Consider the following 21,791-nt stretch of genomic DNA (forward strand, 5'->3'; position numbering starts at 1 on the left):
GAAATGAATGAAAATATTATAAATATGTATTAGTGGCCACACAATATATAAAGATGCAATGTGAGACGGTAACAACATAAAAGGGGGCTGGCCAGAGCTGTATAGGAGCAGAGATTTTGTATACTACTGAAGCTAAGCTGGGATCAAATTAAATTACATTGTTAAAAATTTATGAACGTTATCTATAGTCCCCATGGTAACCACTAAGAAAATAACTAAAACATACAGAAAAGGAAATGAGGAGAGCATCAAAAAAGTACATACACTGGTGTAAAAAAACACACACACACACACAAAAGATGGCAGTATTGGAGGAACTGGGGTCCAAAAAAGACATAAGACATGTAGAAAACAAAGAGCAAAATGGCATAAATCCTTGCCTATCAGTAATCACTTTAAATGTAACTGGATTAAACTCACCAATTAAACAACAGAGTGGCAGAATGGATTAAGGAAACAAGATCCGGGACTTCCCTGGTGGCGCATTGGTTAAGAATCTGCCTGCCAATGTAGGGGACACGGGTTCGAGCCTTGGCCTGGGAAGATCCCACGTGCTGCGGAGCAACTAAGCCTGTGCACCACAACTACTGAGCCTGCCCGCCTAGAGCCCATGCTCCGCAACAAGAGAAGCCACTGCAATGAGAAGCCTGCGCACTGCAATGAAGAGTAGCACCCCCTCGTCACAACAAGAGAAAAGCCCACACACAGCAACAAAGATCCAACACAGTGAAAAATAAATAAATAAATGTTAAAAACAAAAAACAAAAAAACACAAGATCCAACAATATGCTATCTACAAGAGATACATTTTAGAGCCAAAGACATAGAAAGGTATCCATCAAAGGATGGAAAAAGATACTGCACACAAATAGTAACCAAAAGAGTACAGAGATGGCTATGCTAATATCAGACAAAATTCACTGTAAGTCAAAAACCATTACAGGAGACAAAAAAGGTCATTATATATTGATAAAAGAGTCAATTTATCAAAAAGATATGACAATTTCAAATATATATGCACCAAACAACAGAGTCTCAAAATATATGATGCATATACTGACAGAATTGAGGGGAGAAATACAGTTCTATAATAATAATTAAAGACTTTAATACCTCACTTTAAATAATGGAAAGCACACGTAGAAAGAAGATCAATAAGGAAACGGAGGACTTAAACAACACTATAAACCAACTAGACCTAAGAGACATAAAGAACAGCCTACTCAACAACAACAGAATACACGTTCTTCTCAAGTACACATGAAACATTCTTCAGGACAGACCATATTTTAGGCCACAAAACAAATCCTAATAAATTTTAAAAGACTGAAGTCATATGAAGTATTTTTTCTGATGACAACAGAAAGAAGCTAGAAGTCAATATAAAGGAATACCAGAAAAATTTTAAGTATGTAGAAATTAAACAACATACTTTTATTTGGCTGCACCGGGTCTTAGTTGTGGCATGCAGGATCTTTGTTGTGGCATGCGGGATCCTTTTTAGTTGCGGCATTCGGGACCTTTAGCTGCAGCATGTGAACCTTTAGTTGCAGCATGTGGGATCTAGTTCCCCGACCAAGGATCGAACCCGGGCCCCCTGCACTGGGAGCGTGGAGTCTTAGCCACTGGACCACGAGGGAAGTCCCTAAAAAACATACTTTTAAACAACCAGTGGAACAAAGAAGAAATCACTAGGGATACTTTCTATCTCCCTGAAGAATGAAAATGAAAATAAACATACCAGAACTGATGAGATGCAGTGAAAGCACTGGTCAGAGGGAAATTTAAAGCTGTAATAGTCTGTACATAAAAAATAAGAAAGCATTCAAATCTAAATGCTTATAACCTAAATAACCTAAATTTACAGCTTAAGGAACTACAAAAGAAGAACTAAACACAGAGCTAGCAGAAGGCAGGAAATAATAAAAATTAGAGCGGAGATAAATGAATTGGAGAATAGAAAAATGACAGAATTAATGAAACCAAAAGTTGATTCTTTGAAAAGATCAACAAAATTGACAAACCTTTAATAAGACAGAATAAGGAAAAAAGAGAGAAGACACAAAAAACAAAAATCAGAAATAAAAGTGGGGACATTACTACCAATCTTATAGAAATAAAAAGGATTATAAGAGAATACACTGATCAACTGTACACCAACAGGTTGCCAAGGGGGACTGGATTGGGGAAGGGATGGAGTGAGAGGCTGGGGTTAGCAGATGTAAGCTTTTATGTATAGAATGGATAAACAACAAGGTCCTACTGTATAGTACAGAGAACTATATTCAATATCCTATGATAAACCATAATGGAAAAGAATATAAAAAGGAATGTATATATATGTATAACTGAAGCACTTTGCTGTACAGCAGTAATTAACACAATACTGTAAGTCAACTATACTTCAATTAAAAAAATCAGATAACATAGATGAAATGGATAAATTCTTATAAACATACAAATTACCAAACTGACTCAAGAAGAAATAGAAAATGTTAACAGACCTATATCAACTAAAGAGACTGAAACAGTAATCAAAATCCTCTCAAGGGCTTCCCTGGTGGCACAGTGGTTGAGGGTCCGCCTGCCGATGCAGGGGACACGGGTTCGTGTCCCAGTCCGGGAAGATCCCACATGCCAAGGAGCAGCTAGGCCCGTGAGCCATGGCTGCTGAGCCTGCGTGTCTGGAGCCTGTGCTCCGCAACAGAGAGGCCACCGACAATGAGAGGCCCATGTACCGCAAAAAAAAAAAAAAAAAAACCTCTCAAAAAAGAAAAGTCCAGGACCAGACAGCTTCTCTGGTGAATTCTACCAAACAGTTAAAGAATTAACACCAATCCTTCTCAAACTTTTCCAAAAAATAGAAGAGCAGAAAACACTTTCTAACTCATTCTATGAGGCCAGCATTATCCTGATACCAAAGCCAGACAAAAACACCACAATAATAGAAAATTACAGACCAATATCTGTCATGAATATAGATGCAAAAGTCCTCAATAAAATACTAGCAAACTGAATCCAACAGCATATTAAAAGGATGATACACAATGACAATGTGGAACTTATCCTAGGAATGGAAGATATTTTTTAAAAAATCAATGTAATATACCACGTTAATAAATGAAGGCAAAGAAAAACGATATGATCATCTCAGTTAATGCAGAAAAAGCATCTGTGAAAATCCAACACCCATTAATGATACGAACACTCAGAAAACTAGGAATAGAAGGGTATGTCCTCAACTTTATAAAGGGCATTTATGTGAAACTACAGCTAGCATCATACTCAATGGTGAAATACTGAAAGCTTTCCCTCTGAGATCAGGAACAAGAGATGTATGCCCACTTTCATCACTGCTATTCAACATTATAGTGGAAATTCTAGCCAGAGCAATTAGGCAAGAATAAGAAATATAAGGCATCCAAATTGGAAAGGAACACATAAAACTATCTCTTTTTGCAGAGGACATGATCTTATATATACATAAAATCCTAAAGAATCCACAAAACAACTACTATAGCTAATAAATGAATTCAGGAAAATTGTGAGGTACAAGATCAACACAAAAACCAGCTGTATTTCTAATACATGGTAATTCATGATAGCAATGAACAATCCTAATAGGAAATTAAAAAAACAACTCAATTTACAATATCATCCAAAAGAATAAAATACCTAGGAATAAGGATTTCCCTGGTGGTGCAGTGGTTAAGAATCCACCTGCCAATGCAGAAGACATGGGTTCGAGCCCTGGTCCAGGAAGATCCCACATGCCACAGAGCAACTAAGCCTGTGCGCCACAACTACTGAGCCTGTGATCTAGAGCCTGTGAGCCACAACTACTGAGCCCATGTGCCACAACTACTGAAGCCCGTGTGCCTAAAGCCCATGCTCTGCAACAAGAGAAGCCACTGCAATGAGAAGCCTGCACACCACAATGAAGAGTAGCCCCCGCTCGCCACAACTAGAGAAAGCCTGCATGCAGCAACAAAGACCCAACACAGCCAAAAATAAACAAATAAAAAATAAATAAATTTATTTAAAAAAACAAAAAGAAAACCTAGGAGTAAATTTAACCAAGGAGGTGAAAGACTTGTACACTGAAAAGTATAAAACACTGCTGAAGAAATAAAGAAAACCTAAGTAAATGGAAAGACATCATGTTCAAGGACTGGAAGACAGAATATTGCCCAGATGGCAATACTATGCAAAGCAATCTACAGATTCAAAACAATTCCTATCAAAATTCCAACAGCCCCCTACCCCACCCTTTTTTTGCAGAAAGACTGGAAAAGCCAATTCTCAAGTTCATGTAGAGCTGTAAGGGTCCCTGAATAGCCAAAACAATATTGAAAAAGAAAAAAGTTGGAGGATTCATATTTCCCAATGTCAAAACTTACTACAAAACTATAGCAATTAAGACAGTGTGGTTGGTACTGGCATAAGGACAGACATATAGACCAACAGAATAGGACTGAGAGTCCAGAAATAAACCCATACATCCATGGCCAATAGATTTTCAATAATGATGCAATGATCATTCAAATGGGGACAGAATAGTTTCTTCAACAAATAGTGCTGGGAGAACTGGATATCCACCTGCAAAAGAATAAAGTTGGACCCTTGTTTCACCCTATATACAGAAATTAAGTCAAAATGGATTACTGACCTAAATATAAGAGCTAAAACCATACAACTCTTAGAAGAAAAATTAGGGATACATCTTCATGACCTTAGATGTGACAATGGATTCTTAGTTATGACACCAAAAGCACAAGCAACAAAAGAAAAAATTTAAAAACTTCTGTGCATCAAAGGACATTAGAAAGTGAAAAGACAACCTATATATTGAGAGAAAATGTTTTCAAGTTACATATCTGATAAGGATCCAGTATCCAGATTATATAAAGAACTCTTACAACTCAACAACAAAAACATGAACAACCCAGTTTAAAAACCGGCAAAGAACTCAGAGATTTCTCCAAAGAAAATTTACATATGGCCAACGAGCACGTGAAAAGATGCTCAACAACGTTAATTATTAGGGAAATGCAAATCAAAATCACAATGTGATATCATTTCACACCCACTAGGATGGCTATAATTTTTTTAAAAAGGAAAATAATAAGTGTTGGTAAGGAGGTGAAGAAAATGGAACACTCATACCTTGCTGGTGGGAATGTAAACTGATTCAGTCGCTGTGGAAAACAGTTTGGCAGTTCCTCAAAAAGTTAAACATAGAATTACCATATGATCCAGCAATTCCACTTGTAGGTATATACCCCAAAGAATGGGAAATAAGTGCTCAAACAAATACTAGTGCATTAATATTCACAGCAACACTATTTCCAATAGCCAAAAGGTGAAAATAATCCAAATCTATCAATGGGTAAATGGATAAACAAATTGTGGTATATACATACAAATGGAATACTATTTGACTATTAAAAAGGAATGGAGTACTAATACATGTTACAATATGGATAAATCTTAAAACATTATGCTAAGTAAAGAAACCAGATACAAAAGGTCACATACTGTATGAGTCCATCTATATGAAATACCCAAAATAGGTAAATTTATAGAGACAGAAAGCAGATTGGTGATTGCTAGAGGCAGGGGAGGAGCAAATGAGGAGTAACTACTTCATGAGTACTGAGTTTCATTTTAGGGTAATAAAAATGTTTTGGAACTAGACAGAGGCGGTAGTTGCACAACACTGTGAAAGTAGTAAATGCCACTGAGTTGTTCACTTTAACATGGTTAATTTGATGTGATGAGAATTTCACCTCAATTAAAAAAACAATTAGGTTGGGAAACAAACAAACAAAAATGATTAAGCTAAAAGTATGGTCTCTATCAGAGATTATAAACCACTATCCAGAGGTGAAGCTGTCCGGCAGGTGTTATTTTTTGCCTACATGGTGTTTAAACAGTTACTGATATATATATATATTTTTTTTAATTTATTTTTTTTATTTGTTTTTAATCGCAAAAGTATATCTTGAAATCTCTCAAAATATCTGGATTTCTGGCTTTTCTTGAAAAAGTTTTCATATGATAAAAACTGGCTATTGTCAAAAAGTTGCTGCCTCCTTGAGATGGAGTATATTACTTTGCACTTTACCACAGTCTCTTCTACTTTCTATTATCTTCTTGACACCAAGGCCAAATTGTCGATTTTGTCATACTTGTCTTACTATTTCAAAGAAATTAAGAGTGGGATATCTCTTGTACTCATGTTCCCATTGGAAGTGAAAAAAAATCTACTTGTTTACTCCCAGTCTGCTTTACTCGTTTATTGATATATTTCCTACTTTGCACCTGTACGAATTTGCAAATCCTGTTCTTCTTTGGTTTTACAAAGATAAAAACCAAAAACTCTGGATAGAACTAAATTAGCCATTTATACCCCTGAATTACAAATTCATCTTTTAAGGCTGGGCTGCATGAATAATGAAAGTTAGGCGCTTGAAAATTTTTTAAATGTACAAAGTTTCATCAATCAAGGTTAAAAAAATCTGGATTGAGGGCAAAGAGTTACCACCTCAAGTTTCCTTAAAGAGAAGACTGGGATCTGAGGCTAATACATTGGATAATACTCTCAACTTGGAAGTACTCTTTTTTTTAGAGGACACTGTGTAGGTTCCTATACAAAATATAGATGGAAGTAGGGGAATGGGTGGCAATCTGACAAATTTTCCCATACAACCTAGGATTTTTTTCAGTAGCCTAGCCTTAGGGACATACATAGATGTCTTTGTTGCAGGGATTGGGGTGGGGTGACGTGGATAAGAAATGAACATAATCCCTGAGAACTAAATGCATCAGACACAGTCTAACGGACTTTAAGCTCTTTACGTCATTCCGCCATCCACAGGTGTTTAGCCCCATTTCACAGAGTGCTGGAGAGGACAAAGACATAACAGGAGGCAGTGTGGGGGCCATGATATAAGTCTGTCTGGCTTTATCTGCCTTTCTGCCTAAGTATGTTTCTAGCCTCAAAGCTCTTTAAACTCTACCACTCAGTTTCTCACAGCCACAAGGTAATGTGGCTTCTGATAAGGGATAAGACAGGTTCTCTTATCTAGGGTGGATAAGGAAGTTGGGGATGCCTGATGGGGGGAAGGAGAAGTGAGACCACTGTTGTTACAGCTGACGCTGCCTCTCCCTTTCCTATGCCTATGTGAAACTACACGACCTGCCATGCTTCCTCCCCTGGAGGCAGAGCCACAGTGCCTGCCCCAGACCAAGCTCTGTGAGGGTACAGGCTTTGACCTCCCAACCCTTGTGTTAGCACATGTCGCATGGCAGCTGGCACAGAATCAACATTTTTTATTAAGTGACTGTTATCACCCTAAACAAAAGAGTAGCAAGCAGAAAGGAACCCATCTAGCCTGGCCACAGAGAGAACGTTGGACACAGGTTTTGATAACTCTATGAGTAGGCTGTAAGTGGTACTTCCATGGCTACATAATGCTCATCTATGGGATCTCTTAACAGCTATAAATAAGATACTGGAAATGAAACATGGAAAAAAAAAAAAAGAGGATAGTAGAAAGATCTGAAGTAAGAGAATTCTGAGAATGGAGTCTAAAGAGAATCCTTGCTGACTGAGCTTGATAACCTGTAAGACTGCTGTGCCAGGTGGCCTGCTAAACTAAAACAGCAATGACTACATTCCTCTATTAGATCAACAAGAAGAAAGACCATGGAATTCACTGCTAGAAAATAATTTTTTTTTGATTTTTAAGAATTCATGGATACCTTTTTATGATATTTTTATAATCAAAATGAAAAGCTCTATCAATATGTAAGGCTGGGATATGAAAAGATATTCAAGATTTAATAAGAAAAAAAAGAAAGTTACAAAGTAATATACAGTTTGATTTTGTATTTTCCTTTAGAAAGAAAATATGTGGAGGAATATAAACTAAACTGCTAATAGCAACTTTGGAGAGTAAAATTATGGGAGAAATTTACTCTCTTCAATGATTATGAGGGGATAAATTTCTACAATATATATTTCTGTAACGTTTGAGCTTTCCTTTACGGTGAACAGGTATCATCTTTGTAATCAGAAAAAATAAGAAATGTAAAAATGAAATGAAACTGAAGATTCTTGTCTCCTAAAAATATCTTTATCAAAAACGAGGTAAAAGAGAAATAGTATTTAATAATTTAAAATAACGTTTTGAGGGACTTCCCTGGTGGCGCAGTGGTTAAGAATCTTCCTGCCGGGCTTCCCTGGTGGCGCAGTGGTTGAGAATCTGCCTGCCAATGCAGGGGACACGGGTTCGAGCCCTGGTCTGGGAAGATCCCACATGCCGCGGAGCAACTAGGCCCGTGAGCCACAACTACTGAGCCTGCGCATCTGGAGCTTATGCTCCGCAACAAGAGAAGCTGCGACAGTGAGAGGCCCACACACCGCGATGAAGAGTGGCCCCCGCTTGCTGCAACTAGAGAAAGCCCTCGCACAGAAACGAAGACCCAACACAGCCAAAAATAAATAAATTAATTAATTAATTAAAAAAAAAAAAAGAATCTGCCTGCCAATGCATGGGACACGGGTTTGAGCCCTGGTCCGCGAAGATCCCACATGCCGCGGAGCAACTAAGCCCGTGCACCACAACTACTGAGCCTGCACTCTAGAGCCCACAAGCCACAGCTACTGAGCCCGCGTGCCACAACTACTGAAGCTTGCGCACCTAGAGACCATGCTCCACAACAAGAGAAGCCACCACAACGAGAAGCCTGCACACCACAGCAGAGTAGCTGCTTCTCGCCACAACCAGAGAAAGTCCACGACCTGCAACGAAGACCCAACGCAGCCAAAACTAACTAAATAAATAAATTTAAATAAATAAATTAAATAATGTTTTGAAACCACATTCTTTACAACTCTAATGCTCCTCAGAGGTCGTCCTTTGAGAGCCAGCACGGGACATGATGGCAGCTGGTCTACAAACAGGCCTCCACCCAAACTCCTAAGCTTGGGCATCTTACTTTCATTACTTTCATTATTTTAATATTGAAGTTCTGCTGATAATAAATTTGAAAACTCCTGATCTAAAATACATGTAAGTAATTTATCTCTAAATGTTCCTCAAAGCATTTTGGGGGGTTTGAGTAGCCTCCCCAGGAATAGAGATGTGTTCTTGCTGGTATTTCTTGATACGAGATTTTGGTACCCAGGTTCTTAGTGCCAGATCGGCTGCATTTATGAGCTGCCTGGGCAGAAAGCTGGTATTCCATGCATAAGGCTCCTCTGTTCAAGGTGGCCAAGGCAGCAGGAAGCCTTCTCATTCCCCACCATCTGGCCAGCCTCTCTGAATCATGGTCAGCCATCCAGAAGCAGAAGATTCAGGATCACCAGAGACTATTTTCAGTTGAATGAGAACTCAAGCCTGAGCAATAAGAAATAGGGCAATGACTTTTTAAATCAACTTTCTTGAAAGAGCTTTTCTTTCCACAATTCTTCTTTCTTGTCACTGGTCTTTCTTTAAATAGAATATGGTGACTGCCTATAAATCCTTTTTCTTGGTTTTAGAAATCTTTCTGTCATAGAACCCTTATGTATCTTTGGAGGTTACCTGTATTTCTATAGACTTGTGTTTTTAGGAGAAAACTGATTTTAGAAATATAAATGAAAGGCTTCAATATCTGAGCTAAACTGTCTGTATCCTCTAGAGTTAAAAGAATGAATTTTAGAAATCTTAATTTTTTCATTGGCTCTTCACTATCTGTAATAACCAGGGAGAATCTTTGAAATGAAATCCTTTTCCTTGCTTTGTTTATTCTTCCTAACTTTCATAGTGATATCCTCATCTGGATTCTTACTGGGCCGAAATGAATATAGCATTTTCTGTTTACTACCTTATCTGTGCTTCCTGACTGAGGGCAGCAGAACTCATCTGTGAATTTCTGCTTCAGAAGCAGCAGGGGGAGCTCATTCACACAGGAATCAAAATTCATGTATAAGGGGATGGTGGGTAAAGCAACCCAACTTTCTTCAGTAAGAACAGCCCTTTTGCATTGTGGATAAATTATCACATGATAAGTAACAGACAATGGTGCTAACATAAGGAGCCGCTGAGAAGATAAAGACCCCTTACAGACTGACCAGCCTCAACGGCAAAGCTACTGCCCAAAGCAGGTGCGTACTCTTGCCTGTACCTGTTTTTCAAGGCTTGGCTTGCTAAGCTGTACAGTTTGAGGTCCAGCGAGTCTGGTGCCTGGAGTAGCTATCACAATGCTGGTGAGCTGGGCCATGGGGAACGTTTTGGCTATGGTTGCAGTCTGCCCATTGACGACACGGACGGGGTGGATGGAATTCTGGGAGGTAGGGAGGGTCGTGGGAGTGAACTTGGTCAGCATGACAGGCCTCTGGATAAGTTGAGGAGCTGCAAGCATGGGAGGAGGTGCTGGGGCAATAGGAATGTTATTCTGGGCCACAGGCTTAGGTCGAACCTATGGAGAAAGAAAGAACAATTATTGCATTACTTAAACTTCTCAAGTCCTATAAATCTTAGACATTGCCAGATCCTCTACACTATATATGTGAGTGAAATGGTATTCAGTACAAATATTAATATCCATTTTAGTATTATCAATTCTATAGATCTCAGCATATACAATATTACAAAGATGCATCAGCTCTTAAGAGGATGCAAATGTTACCCCAGAATGTAGTTTTTCTGATTCCAAACCGTAGCTCCCTCTCCTATACCATGCCACCTCTTTGGGCTGAGGTCAAATGCCTAATCCAGAGACTGGTCCCACCCAGAACTCGTGCCCAGTATGGTAATAATGCTGCCACTGCCCTTAATTCACGTTCTAAATTTCTTCATATCCACAGCTCAGTTCACTCCCATCTCTGGCCCTCTAACTCCCTGTTCTTGGGTGCTCCTTCTCTAAGTCTCCTTTGTGGCTTCCTCTACCTCTGCCCAATCCAAAATATGAATATTTCTCAGGGTTTTGTCCTGGTACCCCTTTTCTTCTCAATGTCCTCACTCCTCCCGGGAACTCTCACTGCATTCTATAGCTTCAACTACTATCTATATACTAAAGACTTCCACACTTGTATCTCAGGACCACACAGTTCCTTAACTTCAGAGTCATTTATTCAACTCCCTGTTATACATCTCTACTTGGAAATTTCACAAGAAGTTCAAAATTAGCATGTCCAAAACTCATCAACTTCTTCTTCCAATCTTTTCTTCTTCCTATAATCATTACATCAGTAAATGCCCCTTTCTTACTAAAAAAACTTCAGAATCATTCCTAATGCTTCCTACTCTACCTCTACTTCCTAAATCCTTCTCAGATATGTCTACTTTCTATCCTCACTACCATTACTCTAGCTGTGTTTGCTTTACTGAAACAGTGGCAGAAAACTGTGATTAAAAACGTAGGATCAGCCTTGCCTGGGTTCAAATTCTGGTTCTACCACTTACTAGCTAGCTGTGTAACCTGAGATAACACACCTAATCTCTCTAAGAGTATTTTTCAAACTTTCTAAACTGTGACCTGTGGGCAAAATCCTTTCTCCTTATGCATAAGAATTTCACCTTCAGTTAACTCTCTAGCTGTATACCCCTGGAAACCTGGTAAGGGAAGAATGTCAACTATATTAGCAGGCAACACTGCTTATGGTACAAATGACCTCTTGCTGCTAAATCAAATCTAACATTTCCATTACTTGCAAAAAGCAGAGATGGAAATACGTTATTAAAAATAAACATTTTTAAGTTGTTTAAAAAAAAAAAAAGACGATGAGACACCCTGCTTTGGGCTTCCTGAAATGGGGTGACTCTTGTAACTGTGCCTGTCCACTGCGGGGACCTTGAAAGCCATGCCTATAGAATTGTTATAAGATATATTAGGCTCCTGTAAGGCATACGATTTCTGTGCTAGGGTGGCTCTCCCACTGACCTGATAAAGATCTCACTTCCCTGTACCTGAGCAGTCCCTGGACAGCCGTAGAGACTATTATATGGACTGCTATAGGGATTCCTTCTGAAGAAGCTGTCTTGCTGGCAAGCTCTGGTTTCTGTCCTATATCATTCCAAGTACACTGGTGCCAAGTGTGGCCTCTGATAGTCTTGTGAGTCTGAATACTTAGCTGCATCTAAGACAACCCTATAGTGTGTGCCGTGGATACACAACAGGAAATATGTTTCACGCTGTAACCAATACGCGTACATAGATATTTATCTATACCTAACATAAAAACTTCATGAAAAAATACTTATGTGCTACATACTCTAACATTTCCTATTGTCTTGTTCATTTTACTTAAAAACTCTGGTTACAATCCACTAAACTGATTTCACAGCCTACTAATGGGTCATGCCCCACCGTTTGAAAAACAAAAACTAAGCCTTAGATTCTTATTCTTAGATTCTTACCTGAATACCTACTTTCACAGAGTTGTTGTGAGGATTAAAATAGATAACCCATGTACAGTGCCTAGTGCAGTAAGTGGCACATTAGCAAGATTCTCTAAATATTAGCTATTGTTATTGCTGACAATGTCCTGTTTTCCCTGCCACATTCTTGACAATCTCCAATCTATTCTCCACACAGTGGTAAGAGGGAATTTTCTAAAACAAAAATCTGATCATGTCAAGTACCTGTTTGAAAGTAATTTAATGGAGCCCCACTGTTCCTAGGTAAGGCCCTAATTCCTATATAGCCTATAAGGTTCCAAAGGCTTTGGCCTATGGGCTTCTCCAGCCTCACCTTACTCTAGCCTGAGTCAGCCACATGGCCCACTGTGCTCGGCCACACCAAATTGCCTTTGGTTCCTTAAGCCGACATGTCTCTCTGCATTGTGGACTTGCATATAGGCTCTTCTCTCTGCCTGGGACATTTTTCTTCTTCCCCCAAAACTTTCTCAAGCTAACTTCACTAGGATTTTAGGTCTAAGATGGAATGTCAACTCTTCAAGGAAACTTTCTGTAATATTCTAAGAATGAGTTGGCTGTCCTTCCCATGGATTCTCAGACTACCCTGTACTTCCCATAATGGACACAGTAATTGCCTGTGCATGTGTCTGAAGCTCTATGAGGCTGAGAACTATCTTGAAAACTTCATATCCATAGTTCTTAGTGCTCTTTTGATACCTAAGGTATTCATTAAGAATTTATCTGATAGAAGATTGAAATAATCTCATGTTAGCATTGCCCATCCCCTCCCCAGAGGCAATTCAGAAATCACTTATGGCCACTGACCACACACATCCTTTCCCTTCTCTCTTTGCCTGAAAGCTGAGGCTTCAGACAGGAACACCCAATCTTTCTACCAGGCAAGTCAACTCCTCTCAAGGTCCAGACTGGGACAGTCATGACATTCTGCCATAAGAATGGTGAGTTCAGCCAATTGCTGGAAGAATACTCTCATGAGAATATGGGTAGAGTTGCTTGGGTCTAGGCAGAAAGTTCCCTGTGCAGCTTCCTGGTCTGAATCTTTATCATCAAGACTTTGTGTTTAAGAATGATGCTCTATGTCATCACTTTCCAGAGCAGAACCGAACGCTTCCTACCAGTTAGTGTCACTATTGTCTCCTTTCCTACTCTCCCTGGCATACAGCAAGTGGGGTGGGAGGTTGTGGGGAAGAAGTGGTAACTGCGTTCCTTCCCCACTGGCAGGCAGTTCTGGCTAAATTCTTCCAGTAAGTCAACATTATAAGGTTTAAAATGGTGCTATCTTCATTATTTTAAATTTAGGAAAATTTCCCTTTCCTTACATCCCTCTGCTACAGCCTTTCATCATTGTTAAGAAACCCTGATGATAAAACAAGCTTCTTCTCACACAGATGTAGAGAACCAAGGGGGGAAAGGGTTGGGGGTGGGATGAACTGGGAGATTGAGATTGACATATACACACTACTAAATATAAAACAGATAGCAAATGAGAACCTACTGTATAGCATAGGGAACTCTACTCAATGCTCTGTGGTGACCTAAATGGGAAGGAAATTCAAAAAGGAGGGGATATACGTATATAGCTGATTCACTTTGCTGTACAGCAGAAACTAACACAATACTGTAAAGCAACTATACTCCAATTAACAATAAATAAAGCTTCTTTTGTGGGACCTCCCTGGTGGTCCAGTGATTAAGACTCGGAGCTTCCACTGCAGCAGGCATGGGTTCGATCCCTAGTCAGGGAACTAAGACCCACATGCCGTGCAGTGCAGCAAAAAAAAAAAAAAGCTTCTTCATGGTATAGAGATCAGCAGCTAGAATCCTTAGCTAAGTGGGATCTGAATACAGCTGAACTGACAAGGGCATTACAGGCTGCTTAGAAAGGGCTCACAAGGATTTTTGTCCCACCTAACCCATCACTGGGCTTGTCAACTGATTTACTCACCTGTGGAAGAAAGTTTGGACGTGGAGTGAGTCTAGGAGGGGGGATAAACTGTGGTACTTTGATGGGCTGAGGAGGTGTTGCCTGAACCTGCTAAAAAATGAGAAAAGTAAATCAGAGAGGAAAATAATTATTCAATATCAAAGATGGTATTCTTAAAGTAGTTTCAGCATCACTATTCTCTCAATCAGACAATATTTTCTATAAGCTTTCATCGTAGACTTAATCATCTGAATTAACACTGCCTTAAGAAACTTGTTTACTCTCCTGCTTGCAGGCTTTACCCCATAAAGTAAACCAACCTCATTTCTGTTTCCTTACACAGCTAACGTAGAACACAGCAAGCTCAGCAATCACAATTTCCTCTGACGTTCGAGAACTCTTGCACTTATGTATTTTATTTTATTTTATTTTTTTAACATCTTTATTGGGGTATAATTGCTTTACTGCACTTATGTATTTTAAAAGTCAACACTGGATCCAAAGGAAAATCAAACTTGCTGCCTGGACAAATGGGCTTTTTCCTAATATAAGAGCTTTACATAACAGTGAACGGCTTTATTCCTATAGACAATGTTCTAATTCTCAGCGTCCGGCTGAGTGATTTGGTTACTCCCCTAAAGACTCCTGGGTAAGTAGTAAAGCTTCACTTTAATGCCCTCTAGTTTCACTCACCACTGGTCATTATTCGAAAGCCACTAAGAGCTCTTAGCTTCCATTTTAAGAACGGACATTTAAACTACAATTTGGGTATATTCTGAAAACAGTTTTTAGACAGTTTTACCCTAGAAAACTCAAGAACAATTTTTATTCAAGTGCTTCTTCCTTCTAGGGATATTCTTTCTGATGGACCTTGGACATGGACACTGTTATTTGTGAGTTTCTTGAAAAATTTTTAAGTGCCCAACTAACTCCAGCACTTCCTGAGTGCAATTTCAAGGAAGAGTGTACTAAAAAAATTCACGGCATTTTCCCCAAATTGGTAACATAGCACCAGAGAGTTTAAGCACTCTAGTTTCACAGGAAGGAGTGTGGTTAGGATAGAGGGAGAGATACATGAAACAGTGTAAATGCCTCTGTGAAGGACATTTTCCCCCCTTGAGTCAAGTCATCCTTTGGCCTCAGATAATACCTCAAAGAGTTTTGATCCTTGGTGTAAGAACACCTCTAAAGTTACTTAAATAGATAGCAGGAATGCTATATTCCCTTGTCAGCCCCGAAGGGGAATCTGGTATGGTAGAAGAACGATGGAGACTGAAAAATCCAGCAGGAGCATAAAATGGATATACTCTACAAATGCATATCCTGACCCTCGCATGTGGGCACACATGAGTAGCAGCTGCTGGCTTACCAGAGTGACTGTGTTTTTTGCCACAATTTGGACAGCCTCTGCCCCAGGCCCAGTGACCTTACTAGACGTCTGGAGGTTGACTGGTGTGTTCTGCACATCAGTGCTGAGCACAGCCTTCTGACTGTTGATGGCGGTCACCATAGCAATGGTAGGTCTCTGGCCCACAACAGAGGCAGGCATGGTCGCAGTTGCTGCTTTCAAGACGAGAGGTAGTGTCTTTGTGGTAATCATAGAAGCTGTAGTTACAGTCTTCTAGGAGACATGGAGAACAGACATTAGGACGCTGAAGTGTCATCCCACTAAACAAAATGCTAGCCTCCAGAAGAAAACAAAGCAATGATTCTCATCATCAGTCACGTTTCTTGGTGTAACAACATTTCTTTTGTGTACATAAAGCACAGTTCTTGCTATACGAAAAGGCAATCTCTAGTTTGCCAGAGTTCTCAAATTTAGCTTTAAGTTCACAGTAATAACTGCAGACTAATATGGGCACAGGGTTCTCAACAAGGAAGGGGGTGGGTTTACAGATACAGAATATGAGTATACCTATTTCTTCTGATTTTTCTAATTCTTTGCTTGCTCTCAATTAATTTAAATTTTGTAGAAGTTGCAAATCAATGAGGTACACACCATCTCTATCATTAATTGCTACAACCTCATCAATATGAAGAAAGCTATCATATAATTCTGGATATCTGCCTCCTGTGACACAAAGGCTGGGATAAAACGACAGGGTCTTTTAATTCTTTTGAGTGCCACCCTGGAGAAGAGGAAGGGCAACTCACATAAGAATTAGTACAATTGTTGCCTCAAAGGCAGTAAATCCCAAACTCTAGATAATGAAACCTATTAACCAACTCGTATAGTAAATACCAGCTCTTGATACCAAAGGGATATGAATCACAATCTACAATCTTTGCTCTGCAGGACTGCTGCAGAAGTGAGGAAAGATCCAGAAAAGGGCGACAAGGTGGAAACAAACACCTGAGTTTCAGAAAGTCTTACAGATCAGAGTCTGAACTGAGGTGAGAGGACTTGACTGACGCTCCACAAGCGCTACTGCAGCTCTGAAGCTGTATTTTTCTAGACTTTCTATTAGAGTAATTAAAGGAGCCAGCTACAAAACAAGAAAATATAAACAACCTGATTTCATGGCATACACACCTATCTAATGCTACTAGTCACTCAAGATAGAGATGTTTCAGAAACGTGAAAATATACCTGGTCTAACTTGTTGGTTCTGATTTTTGATATTATTTCACCTTTTTCTTCTTACTTGCACTGTTCAGTTTGGTAGCTAATAGCCTCATGCAGGTATTCAAATTTAATGAAAACAAAGTAAGAATTAACACATCAGTTCCTCAGTCACACTAGCCACATTTCACATGTTTACAGCCACACATGGCTAGTGCCTACCAAACCGGACAGTGGAGCTTTCCAACACTACAGAAAGTTCTATTGGACAGCACTGCCCTCGACCAGGGAAAAGGACCCCACTCTCCCTGAAACAGATCTGAACAAATTCCTTTGTGAATTTCTATTTCAGTGTCTATGCAAGCCCTTGTGTATTGTTTGGTTCTAAGTAATTTTTCTGCCTTAAACACATACATGCATGTATTATCTAATATTTTAACAACTTTTTTTTCTTTTAACCTAAACAATGTAATAATCTGGCCCTGTCTATCCCATCATAGCCTAATGAACAATCCTTATTGATGCCTGCAATTAAAATCACCCAAATATGTTCCTCTTCTCTAAGTCAACAATACAGAATGGCTCATTCTCCTTGCCACTGTCCTCTCAAGTGTGAAATGGGAGTAAAAGGGGGAACACGGATAATTATTTATTTTGGGAGGTAGCAGGTCATCCTGCCTATCAGTGATGAAAACCAAATAAAAGCTAAGTGCTATTTATCATCAGAAATGTTACAGTAGTGTAGCAGCGGGACTGACTTTGTATTACCTGCTATTTTTAATATGTGTTTTTAACCCAGTGTGATACTAGCTCTCTCCATCAATTTAAAACATTCAAATACAAAGAACTTTTTGAAGTGGTGAGCAAGTCACACCAGATGGCATTCAATCCTGGTGCCAACACAGGTTATGGAAGGAAAGCTCTAGTCAGCAGAACTCACTGACATGGATTTTAAAAACAGTCATGCGTGTTGGTTCTACTTTAAAAGAGGGTCAATATACTTTTGTTTAAAACATCCTTGATCAGGTAAGTCATTAACAATCTTTTGAATAATTTTTCTTAAAAAGTGAGTAAAACCTCAAACTCACCTGATTTATATACTTAGCATTACCTGCAACACTAAAAATCACTGAATTCTAACAAGTCTGTTCATATGTTAGGTTAGCATTTTTATTCTACTTTATAAATATTTGGTTGTAGCTAATTTCACTCCATGTATTCTAGCATCTACATAACTCACTTTGTATACAGGGGCACAAGACCTAGTACTATAGGCACTGATGAAAAGCTTTTGAAGACTACATCTATTTGCAAACCATTTACTGACACCAGGTATTGACACAGGTACTGCTTAGATCTTCACTCCTGGTCTGGTGCTTATTCTACTGTTAAGTACTAGGGAACATAAATCAAACTCCTGGAGTTCTGAGTTTAGATGACAGAGAGAATCTAGAATTTTGATATCCAGACCTAATGAAAACCTCTGAATTGTTCTGGCAGGAGGAAGAGAAGACAGTGAGGAAAGGTGCCCAGAAAAAAAAAAAATGATGTTTATGGAAGCTGTGATTAGTCCTTGGCTGGTTGATGCTATCCAAGTATGATCACCTTCAAAAGATGATAGCAGTTTCCCCAGTTTCATGAAGGGGTTCTTTATGAACAAAACCCAAACTGCATGAACTAGAAGTTAATGCAGAAAATACATGGCAAGAAGCACTAACAGCAAAATCCTTTTATTTTTTTGCTAAGTTTTTTTTTTTTTTACCTGCAAAGCATGAGGTATCGATTTAAAAAAGATAAACTCCAACGTACAAATCAGAACTTAGAGGGATTATTACTATGGGCTCTAATTAACTTCCACACCTATTTTAGACTATTTGTTTAATTTTTTTAAAATTTTATTTATTTATTTTTGGCTGCGTTGGGTCTTCGTTGCTGCGTGCAGGCTTTCTCTAGTTGCAGCGAGCGGGGGGCTACTCTTTGTTGCAGTGTGCGGGCTTCTCACTGCAGTGGGTTCTCTTGTTGCAGAGCACGGGCTCTAGGCACATGGGCTTCAGAAGTTGTGGCACGCGGACTCAGTAGTTGTGGCTCGAGGACTCTAGAGCACAGGCTCAGTAGCTGTGGCACACAGGCTTAGTTGCTCCGCGGCATGTGGGATCTTCCTGGACCAGGGCTCAAACCCGTGCCCCATTGGCAGGTGGATTCTTTACCACTGCGCCACCAGGGAAATCCCTATTTGTTTAATTTTGAATGGAAGGTAACTGTTGTACACTCGGACAGCTATCAATAGAACCCCTCCTCCTTCTGTCTATGAGGGTTTACTTTCTGTTTGGTTTTATTAACTGCATGCTTCTTTACATATGTACTCATTTAAAATGACAGAGTTGTGAATTTAAGTTGAAGGGTACGCCTGTGTTCAACTATTCTTTCTTTTTTTTTCTGTAGTTTGGAAAAATTTCAAAATATACATACAAACATAAGCTGGAGTTAGCTAAGGAAAGGGGACTGATCCTCCCACTGCCCCATGACTTGGTACATGCTAATCACCTGACTTAGAATAAAACACTTTCTCATCCTAGCACTTCCTCCCTGCCCATGCCAATCGCTAAATTAATAGTTAATCCTTTCTGGACTTAGAAATTTAGTATATGCCATGTATTAAACTTCCCATTTGTCCTTGACCTCATGAATCTTTAATGACTCCCTATGACTGCCAAAACCCCCAAAAGTTCTGCCACATATTGGAGGGCTTCCACAAGCTAGCCTCTTCCTACCTTCTGGTTTTATGTCCCTCTCCACCATTTCCTGGAATCCACGCTCCAGCCACATCAGCCTACTTGCTATTTCCAAGACACGCATTTACTTTTTTGAGTCCATACTTCTGTTCACATTGTTCTCTACACCTTGATGCTCTTCTCCCTGTGCTCCATCACTGAAATCTCACTTATCTGCCAAGGCCCTGATCAAAAGCCACCTCCTTTATGAAGCACTCTCTGATCCCTCTAGTCAATATTACTGTCCTCTGGTATTTTCACAGGTGCTTTCATTTTATTCTTCTTTGTTAGCTGTTTACATCTTCCTCTCCTCTAAATCTGTTAAGTTCTTGAAGACAGAAATTCTGTCTTATTTACAAGACATTGCCTAGCAGAAAGCTTGCATATAGTAGAGACTCAATAAACATTTACATAATGAATGAAAATAATTATCATAGTTTACCAGATTCTAGGCAGGGACCATTACTACCTCTTTGTATACCAGAAGCTCTCGTATAAGGAGCATGTGATAAATAATGATTGACAGTTTACTATAAAAACAAAACCCAATAACCTAGAGATCTTATGGCTTTTAACATTAAACAAAACAAAATAATATAAAACAAGCTTAGCTAAATCAATTAAATATATCAGGTGGGCTACCAGATGGAGGGATGCCACATAACACTGTTTTGGGGATAGCCCTAGGCCCCTTACTATTACCATCCCAAAGCAGCACAGAACTCAGATTACCAGGGAAGGAAATAGCTATTGTAAGTATTATATAAGTATTTTCTCTGATTTGTGTGATATGGAATGGTACTTGAACAGAAAGTTTCCATGGGTTAGGAGAGAAAATTCCTAGTACCAGGAAACAATGAATTCTACCACACTCCTTCCATGTAAACACTTTCTGATCAAATTGTACTTTGAGAAGAGAACAACCAATCCAACTCTGTTTAAAACTCCAAAAAAAGTAAACTGATAGGCAATCTTTTAGAAGAAATATAAATGCTGGTCAGGGGGGTTTTAAAGTCAGTTTGAATGCCTAATTTCCAAATAGCCTTGGAGGTTAGGGTAAAAATGATGTAGGCCACTCTAGCTACCGGATTTACAACAGGGATTCTTCATTTTCCTTCTTTGGCATTTTATATAATGTTGGCATTTCTTTTTTTGGTATTGTATGGCAGTCTACAGTAGTGAATGGGCAGAATTTTTAACCAGAACATCTGGGTTCAAATCTTGGCTCCACCATATAATAGATATATGATTTTAGGTAATTACTTAATTTTTCTGTGCCTTAGTTTTCTTTTCTAAAAAACAGAGATAATAATAATACTGTCCTTAGTAGGGATGGGGTGAGGACTGCGTATGTTATACATGTAAAGTGCTTAGGAGAATGCCAGTATATGGTAACCTCTATTAACTGTTAACTATCTTTAGTAATCTTCAGTATTTTTGTAAGTAACGTACTTTTCATTTGCAGAATATTGTATATGAACCAGCCCAATGTCCATAAGTGGTGACTAACCAAGTAAACTAAAATCTTTTTCTCTACATATAGATACAGTGAAGATGGTGTTGGTGGGTGAGAGGTGTCCATGCTTAGGTTTCAGAAGATCCCAAAGTCTTTAAAACCATGTGCAAAAATGACTGTATTAGGTGTGAGTGTATTTTTCCAGGGAGGGAATCCATGGCTTTCAACAGAGTCTTAAAGGAGTCTGGGACCTCCAAAGATCAAGAACCACTGCTCAAGTGTCCCACTTTAAAAGGTATGCCCACACTACATATAAGTATGTGGAGATCAAGCTTGAATACTTTTCTTAATAGAAACATTCCCAAATATGTCCTTTTTGTGTGTCTTGATTGCCTCAATATCCTTACATTATATGGTAGTGCAAATGCCCTTTTCAGTAAAATCATTTGCACAGCTACACCAGTTAGCATATTATTAGGCTTCCCACCCCTTAGTGCTATTTTTGACCTGTAGCTTCCATTTCAGATTTCCTTTAGTATATGAGAACAGATACATATTCTCATATGAGACGAACTGGACTTGGAAATGAATATTTCATTTCTATGAAATATACCACCTTCTAAATGCCTCTTTCTACCTGGTTCCA

At 39.0% G+C, this 21,791-nt stretch overlaps 1 protein-coding gene across 1 annotated transcript in view; it reads right to left on the reverse strand.

The window, feature by feature from the left end:
• Window positions 1–21,791, reverse strand: part of PHF21A (PHD finger protein 21A) — a 189,663-nt gene that overhangs the window by 28,774 nt on the left and 139,098 nt on the right. The window contains exons 8-10 of the mRNA XM_082845639.1: window positions 15,725–15,976; window positions 14,377–14,466; window positions 10,177–10,470 (exon numbers count right to left, since the gene is read on the reverse strand). Of these exons, the coding sequence (XP_082701765.1) occupies window positions 10,177–10,470; window positions 14,377–14,466; window positions 15,725–15,976 (636 nt within the window). The remainder of the gene's footprint in view (window positions 1–10,176; window positions 10,471–14,376; window positions 14,467–15,724; window positions 15,977–21,791) is intronic.

This window comes from Leucopleurus acutus, assembly GCF_964270905.1.
Source record: "Leucopleurus acutus genome assembly, chromosome: 8".
In the NCBI taxonomy this organism is placed as follows: Eukaryota; Metazoa; Chordata; class Mammalia; order Artiodactyla; family Delphinidae; genus Leucopleurus; species Leucopleurus acutus.